The sequence below is a fragment of the Babylonia areolata genome, chromosome 2, assembly GCF_041734735.1.
Source record: "Babylonia areolata isolate BAREFJ2019XMU chromosome 2, ASM4173473v1, whole genome shotgun sequence".
NCBI classification, from domain to species: Eukaryota; Metazoa; Mollusca; class Gastropoda; order Neogastropoda; family Buccinidae; genus Babylonia; species Babylonia areolata.
Genome location: NC_134877.1, coordinates 43,083,788 through 43,098,787, shown reverse-complemented (window position 1 = coordinate 43,098,787; position 15,000 = coordinate 43,083,788). Strand labels below are relative to the sequence as shown.

General features: G+C 43.9%; 1 protein-coding gene across 1 annotated transcript in view; it reads right to left on the bottom strand.

The window, feature by feature from the left end:
• Positions 1–13,112: 13,112 nt before the first annotated feature.
• Positions 13,113–15,000, bottom strand: part of LOC143277487 (uncharacterized) — a 41,876-nt gene continuing 39,988 nt past the window's right edge. Inside the window, exon 3 of the mRNA XM_076582342.1 lies at positions 13,113–13,297. Coding sequence (XP_076438457.1) covers positions 13,113–13,297 — 185 coding nt within the window. The remainder of the gene's footprint in view (positions 13,298–15,000) is intronic.

Below are 15,000 nucleotides of genomic sequence, written 5' to 3'. Positions count from 1 at the left end.
AAAACCTACAGTTTAACTCACTGTTGCGCGTCCAGCATAATATTAGGAAGAAGAAAAGAAAAGAAAAAGAAAGAAAGAAAAGGAAGAAGGAAAAAATATTAATGGAGGGGAAAAGGGTTTATGATATTCCTTTATCTTTTTTTTTTTTTCTTTTTTTTTTGATATATATTTTTCTATACTCTCTTTTCTTCTCATAGCAGCTGCGGGGCCTGACCTGTCCTGGCCACTTCCGTCAGCAAAAGCCAACTGTTTTGTCGTCATTTGTTTTTTTGGGCCACGGCTGAGCGGGTACCGACCTACCCCACCCTGTAACACAAAGAGTCCGAGGAGAGAGGAGATGTCCCCCCCCCCTCTGCACCCCTGCACCCCCCCCAGTCCCCCTCTCTAGCTCCCCACCTGACACCCCCCCCCCCCCACACACACACACACACACACACATAACGAAACGACCCATCGGAATATTATATTAATGTTGTTAGGAGAATGGACCCCCGGCAGCAATACATGTGACGCAGCATTTCGATTGGAGGAGGAGAGGGGAGGAGTGGCATGTATACAAGATGGGTTGGGGAAGGTGGGGGAGGTTGATTGGTGGGGTGGTGGTGAGGGGAGTTGGGGGTGGGGTGGGGTTAAGGGGGTGCAGTCAGTGGGAGCCGGCGCCATCTGTCGCCTGTCATTGCTGCATGGCATGGCAGCGTCATTTCCGGTTTGATGAGATGATGACGGACATTGTCATCAGGCATGGGTTTGGTGGCTGGTGGACGGGTACATAGTTTGTTTTTTTGTTTTGTTTGTTTTTCTTGGGTCTTTTTTTTATTAGTTTTTTTCTGTACCTTTTTCCTTCCTCCCCAATCGCGCGCAATCAGTTACCCCGGCAATATCATGCCGTATGGGCGTCACTACCATCATTAACCAACAATGCTTTTATCTCCCATTTTATTGGAGTAGTTGTGGGGTAGTTGTTATACGCTGAAAACGACCTGACGACTCTGTTTCTGTCTCTGCCTCTGTCTGGCTGTCTCTGTCTCTGTAAGTGAGTGTGCATGTTGTTTTTTGTTGTTGTTTTCTCTGTGTGTGTGTGTGTGTGTGTGTGTGTGTGTGTGTGTGTTGTGTGTGTGTGTGTGTGTGTGTGTGTGTGTGTTCTAGGGGCCTATAGATGCGAGCGCGGACAGTGTCTCTTTCAGGCGGATACTTATTCATCAAACTCATGTCGAATATCGTTTCGAAAAGAAGTCATGAAAAAATGTTTTTTAAATGATTGTGGCATGTTAGGAACTCGATACGAGGTCACTTTGACAGCGGATCAGGGAAGGCCAGGGGATCTGGGACAGTTATATGATGATGATATTGACACTTAGTGACAAGGCTGCACTGTAGGCCTTCTTTCTTAATGTGGTAAAATCACGTCATCAGCCAGGGTGACTGGGAGACACAGACACCCGGTGATGAAATTTGAGCAACACCTCAGTCAGTCGCTATGTGGGAAGTGGATGATACTCCATTGTGTGGTTTCCAAGTCTTCCCAGGTGGGAGGGCCCAGAGAACGGGCGCAACAACTGAATGGTTAAGGCGTTGCACTTTCAATATTAGGGTCCCGGGTTCGAATCTCAGTAACGGCGCCTGGTGGGTTAAGGGTGGAGATTTTTCCGATCTCCCAGGTCAACATATGTGCAGACCTGCTTGTGCCTGAACCCCCTTCGTGTGTATACGTACGCGGAAGATCAAATACGCACGTAAAAGATCCTGTAATCCATGTCAGCGTTCGGAGGGTTATGGAAACAAGAACATACCCAATATGTACACCCCTGAAAACGGCGCGTGACTGTCTACATGGCGGGGTAAATAAGCAAAACGGCCATACACGTAGAATGTTACATGTCTGAGTATGTTGTTGAGCGTGACGTAAACCTGGTTGAACGAAACAGGAAACGAATGATGAGCGCCCAGTGGTAGCCGTCAGTTGGCTCTACCCAGGTAGGCAACCTGTTGTGCAAATGACCCCGTGTTTGTAAAGCGCTCAGAGCTTGGTGCCCGACAAAGGACAGGCTCTGTATAAGTATCCATGTCATAATCAAGACTGGGTAGGAGCCGGGCAAGGCCCGGAAAAAAAAAATTCCCCACGGCCACTGGTGGTGGTCAAACTCACGTCCTGTGCAGTGGTCATTCCGCCGGTGGCGTTAAACACTTCGCCAAGGGGGGCTGGTAATATTCTGCCCATTCCTTGATTGAAGGAAACCCCTTTGCAACCATGGCTGTCGCAAAGAAGCTGATACCGATCAACTTACGTGTTAAGATCTCTTGATGTCTGTCAGTCTTTATCACTCTCCCCGTATCTGTTTCGTTTCTTTGTCTCTGTCTCTGTCTCTGTCTCTGCCCCACCCCCTCCCCATCTCTCTCTCTCTCTCTCCCTCTCTCTCTCTCTCCCTTCTTCCTTATTTCCTTCTCTCTCTTGATCCTGAATAAGACAACAGTTTACAGCGCATTATATTGTGCAGGCCTCACACACAGCTTTTTGACAGCCTTCTTCTTCTTCACGCCGAATATCAAAAGACACCCCCTACAGCAGCCAGAGGCTCCCCAACTGGAGGTACCTCCCCCCACACCCCCATGCCTCCCACAGCCCCATTGTCTCACCAAATCGCCGTGATAAAGCCAGATAATCGCGGGTCTCCAGGGAAGAGGGGGCACCGGGCGTATCAATGAAAGAGAACTGGCCATCACTTCCCCGCCCTGTCTTTTTGTGCGCCATTCACGCTTCCTTGCTTCCCCCCTTCTCCCCCCCCCCCCCTCCCCCTTCCTTCCTTCCGGACTCTGGAACTGCCTTGTGTGCAGCGGGTTAAGCCGTTTGCTACCCTCACCAAGTTTACCCCCGGGGATATTTTTGACGACGCCCCATTATAATTTAATTTATGCCCTCCACTCCCTGGGCTTCCTTCTGACGGGCAATCTGTTCTTCCTAAAGTGACTCCTTCCAATCCCCCGAGACCAACCCCCCCCCCCCCCCCGCCCCCTATCTCCTTGCCCCCACCCCCTATCCCGCCAACCGACCCCCCACCCCCACCCCCCCCATCTTTCACCTTTCGAACCATCAGTTTCCGGAATGACTGTCCCTCCTCTGTCTCTTTTCAGCGTGAAACAAATTCGTGGAACCGTTTGTTCTATTATTTATGGAAATACCTGCCAATTCCTAGGAGCATTTTCTAAGTGCATGGAAGAAGGACAGGGAATAGGGAAGCAAACAGGAATGATTACACAGGCAGTTGAGAGAGAGAGAGAGAGAGAGAGAGAGAGAGAGAGAGAGAGAGAGAGAGAAAGCATTATTCGGCGCAATTTTCAAATTGATATCCAAATCAAAATAAGAGGGAGTATTATCATACTGCATGGTTATTTCTCTCATGCCGCGTGTCTTGAGCAAGTCAACTCTCAGGCGGACCCCATCCCACCCCCATCTTGAAATTGTTGTCATTGTTGTTGTTGGGTTTGCTCCCCCATATGCGGCAGGTGGTACTGGGTAACTAACTACATGGTTTCTTCTTCTTCTTCTTCTTTCCGTTACACGACCAACATCGACTTGCCGATGACTCTGTCGTGGTTCATGCATGCTGGGTATTTTCGTGTCTCCATAACCCACCGATCACTGACATGGGTTACAGGATCTTTAACGTGCGTATTTGATCTTCTGCGTGCTTATACACACGAAGGGGGTTCAGGCACTAGCAGGTCTGCACATATGTTGACCTGGGAGATCGGAAAAATCTCCACCCTTTACCCACCAGGCGCCGTTACCGTGATTCGAACCCGGGACCCTCAGATTGACAGTCCAACGCTTTAACCACTCGGCTATTGCGCCCGTGGTTAGCAGTAGCAGAGGAGAACCTTCGACATGACTCAATCAGTTTCAGAGACACAGGGCGTGTCATACAACCAACACTGCTGGAAGACTCTGGTGAACAGTTATTCAGTGCAGCGCCCCAATGACTCTCCAAAAGGTCAAGGGAGAAGAAAGAGAAGAAGAAGATCCTGCATGATCTGTTTCACCTACACGAACAGCTGTGTGATGACGGGAGAGAAGAGAAAAAAAAATGTTGTATTGGCTCGTATGCATGGCGCGCATGCTGACGCCGACTGTTGCCTCTTATTTCTGGCGGGATTATGACTACATACTGGCATGTTCGTCAACGTTAATAACTGTTTTAATGCTTGCGTTTTTGTCTAGGAGATTGGTTATTGATTGATTGGGGTTTTTTTGTTATTGATTGATTGGTTAATCGATTGATTGATTGTCGGACTTAATGAATGGTTATAGCTGGCTGCGTGGTTGGTTTTCAATATCTGTCTCATGCAGTTTTTGCGAGGCGGTGGTAGTAGTCGGCTGGCTAATTGATTGACTGATTGATTCAGCATATGACTGACTGATTATTGATAACTGATGCAGACAGATTGATTCAGTGACTGACCGTTCGACGCACAGCTTGAGAATGACGATTTCAAGCTAAATTTCAGTTTTTATCTTTTGTTACAGATGGCAGCCCCTCTTTCATGGTTGTCGGACTTCTTTATGGTCTCTGAAATATGAGAAAATCTTAAGCTACAAAGGATTTTTTTTTTTTTTTTTTTTTTTTTTTTTAGGTTTATCATTTTGCTTTATTTCGTATTTCTTATACGTAAGAAGTATGCTTGTTTCCTGGATACACATGGTGTTTTTTGGGGTTTTTTTTCTTCTTTTACTATAACTTCATAAATTAGAACGCCCTCCCACCCCACCCCACCCCACCCCACTCTCTCTCTCTCTCTCTCTCTCTCTCTCTCTCTTAAACCAAACTGAAAGCATTATCCCGACATAAAAGAAATTAAATGATCACGAAGAGTGCTTTGAAATAGCAGTTGCCAAACGTATGAGTGTGTGTGCGTGCACATTGTGTGAGTGAGTGCCTGGGGGAGTGTGTGCGCGTGCACTCGCACGTGCAGTCTATATCCGGCTTGATTTTTATTGCAGGAATTTTTCACCCCTTTCGACAATCATCCCATCATAACTTGACTTCTGAACACAATCACACAGCTATACAGGCGTCACATGTCACTGCACTCATCTCACCGCCCACCGCCAGCAAGCCATGCATGAGCATCAACCTCACCATCCACACCCCCTCCCCCCACTCTCCACTCACATCACGCATGACCCTTCACCCCCTTCCCTCCCACCCTCTATTTTACATCTTTGTGACAGTGGTCAAAACCCCATCCCCACCCTCTCCTCACTCACACACCCCCACCGCCGCCACCATCTACCCAACCAGCCTAGCTATAGCTGCACTTTATGGCTGGCTCACTGGCTTTCGCCAGCTCGCTCGCTCGCTTGCTTGCTTGCTTGCTTGCTCTTTCTTCGCCGTTTGTCTCCATCCTGTCGATAATTCTAGCAATTTGTGTGCCGCCGAGCAGAAATGGAAATGGATGCCTTCCCTGCCATGCCATCTGGGGCATTAAAAGCTTTCACCGGCAAATACAGCCCAGCCAGCGCCCCGGCGACATAGCCTCAATTGGCCATCAATTGTCTCCCAACACCCGCGCCTTTCCGCGCGCTCTTTCCAATTAATTCGAATCGGAAATTCACTGTTGCTGTCTTTTCCGCCGGAAACAGCGGCAGGCGGTGCCAGTCTCAATTATCAAGGATGCTTGGAGGAGGAGGAGGAGAAGGAGGAGGAAGAGGAGTAGAAGGACGAGGACGACGAGGAGGAGGAGGAGACGGAGGAGGAGGAGATGGGCTTAACCTGGGTCGGGTCTTCCTTCCTCCTTTTAGCCTTTCCCTTCCTTCCTCCCTCTCCAGCTCTCCCTTCTCCACCCCTCTCCCCATTCTCTTCACCCCACCCCTCGGGTGGTGTGGCTTATAATTGGGCGATTGGGAGGCGGGGCGGGTTGGTGGCCACGCGAGTTGTGGCTGTCAGCACGTGTTGTTTGGGTGGGGATAGGGGTGCGGAAAGTTCAGGTTCGGGTCTTGAGCGGTTATTGATGACTTGTCTTGAAGAGATTGTAGAGAGAGACGGGGTGGGGGTGGGGAGTCAGCAGTGATAGTTATTACCCCCTACAGGGGGCGTGAGAAAGTCACCCACTCTACAATGAAAATGAAATAGAATTAGAAAATGATGAAAGGGAATGGAATAAGCTGGAGTGAAATAAGATAAAAACGAAATAAGATTTCTGAAATGGAACAAATAATTCTACATCTAAAAAAATAATTAAAAAAATAAATAAAAAAAGGAAAGAGAAAACAAAACAGAACGACATAGAATAAGATTTTTTTTTAAGTTGGTAGAGTGTAAAATGTTGGTTGCACCAGTTACCAAAGGCTTCATTTTCTTGGACAAATTTACGAGTAAGGATGTGGATGTGTGTGGGTGTGTTGAGGGGGTGGGATGTTGAGAAATCAACCTTGATAACTCAACTGAAACCATGAAAACATGCTAGCCAACCAGTTAGCTTATAAATTGAGAGGGGCCTTTTTTTGTTTGTTTGTTTGTTTGTTTTAACCTCAGTAGCATGCAGGTCGTAAAGAACCGGTGTGTGTGTGTGTGTGTTCGGATATTGCGAAAATCAACATTGATAACTCAACTGCAACCATGTGTGTCAATCAGTAGATCAACTGAGAGGTGTGTTTTTGGGTTGTTTTTTCTTTGTTTTTTGGTGTGTTTTTTTTTGTATGTCTTTTTCTTTTCTTTCTTTTTTTATACTCATTTGATTATGTATACATATTCTTATATAAACATATGTGAGTGTGAGAATGTGTGTGTGTGTGTGTGTGTGTGTTTATGTGCGTGTGCTCGACTGTGAGGGAGAGAGAGAGAGGGCGAGTAATAAATGTTCTATCAAAATGTCAAAGGTTATTTTGGAAGAGAAAAGTACTAAAGTCAAATGCCTGATATTTACCTTAAAAGGTTCTTTAGATTTCGAAGAAGTTATCACAAGTTGGAAGTGGAGATAGGGAGATGCAATGGCCTACCACAAGAGTTACGGCTATGTAAGATTTGTAACATGTCTGTGACTGGGGACGAGTTCATTCCAAGTATGATCAGTTACGAAAGAAGTATGTGCCTAAAGAATATTTGTCTCTGAAACCGGTTTTTGTTTTTTGTTTGTTTGTTTGTTTTTTGTAAAACGCTCAAAGGAGGCAACAACAAAAAAAGTAATTAATTTTAGCTGTAAGTAAGCTTATTAAATATGTGTGTGGGGAGGGGGGGTGAGGGGGGAATTGGGGGGAGGTGACATATTGAGGAAACCGACCTTGGTGACTCAAATGTAACGGTGAAAACATGTCAGCCAATCAATCACTTAATCAGCTGACGAAATGTCAGATTTTGTTTGGTTGGTTTTTAATAACGTGATGTATCAGCATATGTGCTCTTGTTGTTCTAAGAAAATAAGCATTTCAAACATTCCTACAAGTAACAAACCGAAAAAGAAATAGATAAAAGTAGTTCAGTGTGACATCCACAGTGAAACAGAGTTTAAGATTTGTCTGTCTGACAATTTAGATGTGGAAAATTCCGTGCGTTTTGTTTTTTAATATGACTCTAAATTTCATAATGACTAATTTAGAAGTGCTGATTTATTCGCATTCGTCATATGAAATCAAAACATCTGTGACAACTGAAAGGCTTTTCAAAAACAAAAACAAAAACTATCTAAATTTTGCAATTTTGTCAAGCTGAAACATTCTGCGTTTAAAAGTGCCTTCGCTCTCTGTTTACTCTGTTCAGTACGACTGCAGTCTATCAAGTTCTACTTTTTCAGAACTAGGGTAAACTCCCTCAATAGGATACCATCAACTTACTGTTAAATCCAAACGTTTCTAATAGTTTGAAAACCAAAAGGATAAGCATGCGGTCACATTTTATATATATATATATATATATAAGTGCTTACTTCGTTGTGGAGAAAAGCAACAATAACAAAAAAGTAAACAGATATTCGAATGGGAGGGCGTAGTTAGTCGGTCATTCATTTCATTTTATTAATGGTAATCATAGTTATGTTAATCGTAATCAATCATCTCCGTGTCCGTCGAGGAGAAATGAAATACGTGACAAGAAGAACTAATGGAAAACAAAGAAAAAAGAAAAAGACAGAAGTGGATGGATTTCTAAGATTTCTCCTGGGGTTTGTCACATTCGAAAGTAAACATCTTTTATTATTATTATTATTATTAGTTTATTCATTCTATTCGAAAAGTTTATCCAACAACTTTTACGTTCAGCTGATACTTATATCTCTGTCTATTTATATGCATGTGACTGTCTATCTATGTATCCATCCATTTATCCTATTTATATGCATGTGTCTGTCTATCTGTGTATCCATCCATTTATCTGTCTGTCTGTCTGTTTAACTATGTATGTATGAATGTATGTATCTATGAATCTATCTACCATTGTCCATCTCTACGTGTGTGTTGTTTATTTATTTCTTCATTGGCCACGATCAAATTTCAAGTCATCACAGCACGGAACAATCACTCTGTCGCTTCGCAGACGAAACTACCCTCCTAGAATGACCTCCCCTCCCTTGGCAATGGACGGCGCGCACACGGATGACAAATTCGTTTCCACTGGCGCACGAAAGGTAATTTCCGTACATCACGCGAATCGTTTAGGATTTTACACGTGAATGGCAAGACACTGATGCAATGGGCTGATACGAGGAGCAATTCTTCAAGCGTGCTCCCCAAGGAATAGGAAGCGATCGATGGGATCCAATTTTCGAATTCGACCTCCAATTTTGTAAACTCATAACAGATAAACTTTATTGTGCCCTTTTGTGGGCGAATCTCCTCCGGCTATGGAGCTTAAATGATTGTTTCCATGGGCATGGGGGAAGAGGGGCCTGTCGCAGAGGGACTGATGAATTTCCTTGCTGCAGCAGTTATTCTGTTATTCTCCAGCGGGCCTCTCAGGGCAGGAGAAGAAAGTGGGTTATGGCGCCCTGTTGTGGCCAATTAATCTGCTGTTGGGGCACTGAATGGTAACAAGCTATGGGATTTTGTGGGGCTTCGGCACTTCGGTTGCATCTGCGTTCAGATGTTTGGACAGGAACGAGGAAAAAAAATCTGAGAGAGACAGAGACAGATACAGAGAGAGACAGAGAAAGATTATACAAAAGAACGGAGTTTGTTTGTAGTAGTGTAATGGAATACGCACAATAGTGTCTTCTTCTTCTTTGTTTGTTTTATTTCCACCTAGCCTATCGGTACAAAACGAAACAAAAGCAAATATATATATATATATATATATATATATATATATATATATATATATATATATATATATATATATACATTGCAATGAGAAAGAGGAAGCACTGTTATATCTACTCCAGCCATCAACACTCATTCAAGTTTTCAAGTTTAAACATTCATATCACACACACATGAAAAAAAGATATAGCCAATTCACATGCCTCACTCTCCCCCTAGCCATCCATATCAGAGAACATACAAGAATCCATTACAAGCATTAAACCATCTTAATTATGACAGTGTTAAATAACAAAGCGATATAATTTGCCATTGACCTTCCTCTCTCTCTCTCTCTCTCTCTCTCTCTCTCTCTCTCTCTGTCTGTCTATCTTCTTATTATTATTCCTTCTTCTTCTTCTTCTTCTTCTTCTTCTTCTTCTTCTTCTTCTTCTTCTTCTTCTTCTCCTTCCCTTTTTTCTATTAGCTGGAACGTGAAAACAAATGAACAGATAAATGATATATACCGTAAACAATAATTACATAAATCAAAAACCATAAATCAGTCCATAAATAAATAGATGAATAAGTAACATACACAATAAACAATAGCCAAATAAAACAAGAAGTTTCGAAATAAGGACGGGACAAAAAAAAAGAAGGAAAAAAAAAGACAACAACAAAAGAGAACGATAAGCGACACAAGATCAGAGACTTCTCAGTCCTCATCCATTTCCTCAGAACCCCTCCCCAAGAAAATTCTGCGTCATGCAATCTCTCCTCTCTGACCTGCAAAGGACCTCGGTGATACCATCTTAATGAAGATGTGTGCTCCCTGACCCAGTCGGCCCATAGAGGCTGGCTTGCCCCGCTTCCCCCCACTCCGCCCCCCTCCAAGCCCCCCCACCCAGCCCCCTGACCCCCCTCACCCCCGCCCCCCGATCCCCTCTTCCCATCTGATCTGCCTCCCTCGTTTCCTCGTTCTATTGTGTCTTCATTGAAATTGTGACATCATCCATCATTTTTTGTCTTTTCTCCCTTGTCTCGTTGTGCGTGCGCGCGTGCGTGCGTGCGTGCGTGCGTGCGCGCATGTGTGTGTGTGTGTGTGTTGGCATGTGTGTGTCTATCTATCTGTGTGTACACATGCGTGCGTCAGTGTATCCGTGTATCAGTGCGTGCCACATTCTCTTGTCTGTGAGTATATCTTTGTCTCTGTGACTTTCCCACTCCTTGTTCTGTGTGTGTGTGTGTGTGTGTGTGTGTCACATTCTCTCTCTGTCTCTGTCTCTGTCTCTGTCTGTCTCTGTCTGTCTGTCTGTCTGTCTGTCTGTCTGTCTGTCTCTCTCTCTCTCTCTCTCTCTCTCTCTCTCTCTCTCTTCTCTGCCCCCCAGTCTCTCTTTCGTGTGTGTGTGTGTGTGTGTGTGTGTGCGTGCGTGCCTCTGTCTCTGTCCCTTTTTGTGATTCTGGACATGCGCGTGCACCCCTGCCTCCTCCCCCCTCCCCCAACCCCCTTCCCTCTATTCATTGTCATTGCCATCGTCTTTATCCTCATTTCTCATCAAACAGAAAAGTCACATCATCCGCGCCTTTTCAGTGTCGCTTTCCACCCTCTCCCGTATCCCCACCACCACCACCCCTCCACACACACACACCCCTCCTCCTCTCTGTCTTCCTCTCTATACAACTAAGAAAACGATAAGTATCTGGTTTAAAAAAAAAATCCCTTACTATGTTTGTGACAACTGTAAGAATATAAAACACACGACTGAAAAAAAAGGAAAAAAAAGAAGAAAGAAACGCTCATAGTAATGTTTATATAATTTTAAAGCGTTTACTGAAATAGTGGCATTCAAACACTCGTGCCAAGCTATTACCTCAGATATATAAAGTAACTTCTAGAGAAAATGAAAACGTGAAAAACACCAGCTATGGAACACCATGTATACATTGCAATGACTCGTTACAGGTTTAATGGAAACGGATGGTTGTCTGATTTAAGCAAGCAAACTTTTTTTGTTTAAATCAAAACAAAAGAACACAGCAAGGGTTTTCATACATATAGAAACAGCCCCTTTGAGATATGAAAATTACCTCTTTGCAATAAATACACAGATGAATAATAACCGATATGACTTGACGCGAATAAATGTATGCATCTATTCTATTCGCGATAAATAAATACACAAATAAACAAATAAGTATGTGAACAAATTAAAACAAACAGACATCCAAATGAATGAATAGATAAATAAATAAACAAAGAAATAAACAGACACCCTCATGAAATTAATAAATAAATAATCTATGTCTGTGGGAAAAAAATAGATAGATAAATATATAAATAAATGAACAAATAAGTAAAACCGGCCCTACCGATATCTGGTTCATTTCACAAACTGGTAACTGAGAGAGACAGACAGACAGACAGACAGAAAGAGACAGAGAGACAGACAGATACAGAGAGAGAGAGAGAGAGAGAGAGAGATGCTAACAACACCCCTCGATCTATTGGATGGGCGAACATAACCAGAAAATGCAATTCTGCCCCTGACCCATAAACCAAAAACTCTTGACGATCCAGCCGCCTCGTACGCATCACGTGCTCCGCTGTTCCTCTCCCGTCATTGGACGGCCATCGTCTCGTGATCAGCGAAATAGGGGAGGTCACCTCGGTGAATGGAGCCTATTACAGTTAACGGCCTTCCCCTGGCTCCAGAGGGAGCCTCCGTTTGAGCTGGCCAATGGGAGTGCAGGAGAGGGGAGACGACTGAGTTGTTTTATAGATGAGATGTTTTATGGCTGATGTTTTGATAGACACCATGGCCGGTTTTTTTTTCGTTTGTTTGTTGTTGTTTTGTTTTTTTTTGTTTGTTTTGTTGTTTTTTGTTTTGTTTTTTGTTTTTTGTTGGTTTTGTTGTTGTTGTTGTTGTTTTTTGTTTTGTTTTGTTTTGGGTTTTTTTGTTGTTGTTTTTGGGGGGGCAGGGTTGGTTGTTGTTTTTTAAGGGGGGGGGGGGGTGCTGGTGGTACAAAAATCCACAGAGGCTTTAAAAAAGAAGACCAAAAAAAAAAAAATCTGGGTGAAGGATTTAGTGTGGTCGTGCGAAGGAGAAAGAACAATAATAATAATAACGGAGTTTTGGCAGTGGGGAACACTTTTAATCATTCATGTTTCCATGCTCTTGATATATATGGCGATTTATGATTTTATGCTCTTCATAAGACCGTGACTCTGAGTGATTTTAATCAAATGAAAATTTTATCAGATGTCTCTACAAAACTGGAGAAATAAGAAGGAAGGCGAATTCAAGGGATCGTTTCTCTTCCTTTTCTTTCTTTTCTTTCTTTTTATATGTTTGATTCGTTGGCGTTTTTTGTGCCCAGGGGTTGGGTTGATAGAGCAAAGCGTTTTAGTAATTGTGCCTGTTTTGATTCTCACAGGAAAGTAATATTCGCGTTCATTCTATTTCTCTCAAACAGAGACATACACGTATGCACGCGCGTATGTTCTCTCTCTCTCTCTCTCTCTCTCTCTCTCTCTCTCTCTCTCTCTCTCTCTCTTCGTGGGCTTGTCAAAATTAGCAATTGATATGCTATTCAATTCAGCTGTGTGTATATGTCTATTTACATGGACTCCGATTTTTTTTGATTTTTTTTTTTTTAATGTTATCTAAAAAAAAATCATTTCTGCAATTCGAGTGAAAGGGCTTCATATCCACAGAGCCGCAGCAAAACTGGGTGTACGTATCTGCTGCTCATTTTACCCCTTGCTAGTGTGGAGCCGAGGCAAGACGTTTATATATCATGTGCCCCTTGGGGGCACTGAAACGTTATACATGTACATATTCTACACACACCATATTTCATCTTCTTCAGCTTTCCCAGGCCATGTTCAGATGGTCAGTCCAGAGCAGGTTACGAAGTCCGGAATCCGCTGGAGCTCTGTAACCGTTCCCCACAACTTGTCCTGGAGCGCTGTGGGACTGGGCCAGATCTGGCGCCTCATCTCTTTGTGTAAAGGGCAGTCTTGCAGGACATAGGCTGGAGTGTGAGGAGCGATGTCACACGGACGTTGGTCTGTACACACACCATACAAATAACGAGATTGATGTAAAAAAATAAATAAATAAACAAACACAAAAAGTCAACACGAGCTAACAAATAGATACTTATTAACAATCCTTTTTTTTTTCGCTTCGAAACAAAATTACTAATGTTGTTTTCGCTTTCAAAACCAAACCCTGGTCCATCATTCACCAAAAGAAGACAGGAAGGAGCACAAGCGCGCCACTGTGACGAGAGTGTCACACACGATAACACCATACGAAACTTACAACGGCAATTCAATCGCCTCTTTAGCGCCATCATCGACTTTTCATGAACCAACACCTCACGAACAGAACTTCCAGTCTGAAACAAATGCACCAAAATATGAAAACACACCCAGACTAGTGTCTTGATGAGATGTGAATCTATGAACAGTAGAGCAGTAGACGTACCGAAAAACAGGAAAATCACACCTTGGGGCGCCCCACGTTCTGGTTTTCCTGTATTTCGGTACGTCTACTGTTCATAAAGAAAATCCAAAAGCGCTTCGAAAGAATTGTTACAATAGAAGCTATTGAAGATCGGTGTGTTGCACAGGAATCATACCTCTTACAGATTGTTCTTGACTGGTTTTGCTGCTGTCTTTCAGGAAGAAAACAGTTCTTGCACATGGTAACAACTTTTCCGAAACAGTTTTGTTTTTTTTTTTACCTCAGGGGTCAGTGCTGGGCCCGGTACTTTTCAAAATGGATACAACGCCTTTGACACTCACCATAGACTCACACAGTTTCTCAAGAAATGTTTGCAGACGACAGCCACCTTAATTATTCCGATTCTCCTTCAAACTAACAGCCATCTTAAGTCTCCACAGGACTGTGTTTCTAAATTTAAGTCATGGATGTCGACATTTCTCTTGGGTCTACGACTCGAAACGTCTTCCTCCCGTTTTCATAAGGTACCTTTTATCTTACACCAGTTTATTTTTCACATCCTTTAGCAAGGTACAGCAGTCACCAGATCTTCATAAATTATTTTGATATTTCATGTTTAATTTGTATTGCTAGATTTTAGTGAATGCCCTATGAAAATGGATAGAGGCCTAAATTAATTATATAATTGTTAATTGTCATCACTGTCTTCCTCTCTGTCTGTCTGTCTCTGTTTCTCTCTCTCTCCTCCCTCCCTCCCTCCACTACACTCGCTCTCTCTCTCTCTCTCTCTCTCTCTCTCTCTCTAACCCCCTTCCTCCCTCGTACCAATCTCCACTTCTTTCTCTCTCTGTCACCTCCCCCCCACTCCCTACTCCCCCGCCCACCGACCCACTCCCTCCCTCCCCCCCTCTCTCTCTCATAAATCCATCCAATATTTACAGCATCTTTCCACACTCACCTCCCCCTCCCCCTTCCCCCCACCCCCAATCTGTCCTCTTCCTTCTCACCCCATCCCTCTCTCTCTCTCTCTCTCTCTCTCTCTCTCTCTCTCTCTCTCTCAAGCCGGAGCTGACAGCCACAGTATAGTATCGATCCCCGCGCTATCCGTCCCAGCACACCCACTCCTTTCCTCACTCCGCGCCAAGGGCAGGAACCCCCGTTATTATTCCAACACAGGGAGAAAGAAGAACGCAACGATTGCTGCAGCCTGCCCACAACAAACCTGTATTATCAACCTTTTTTTTCCCACCCTCTTCCACCGCTCACCCACCCGTCTATCACCCTTCACCCCAACCCAACCCC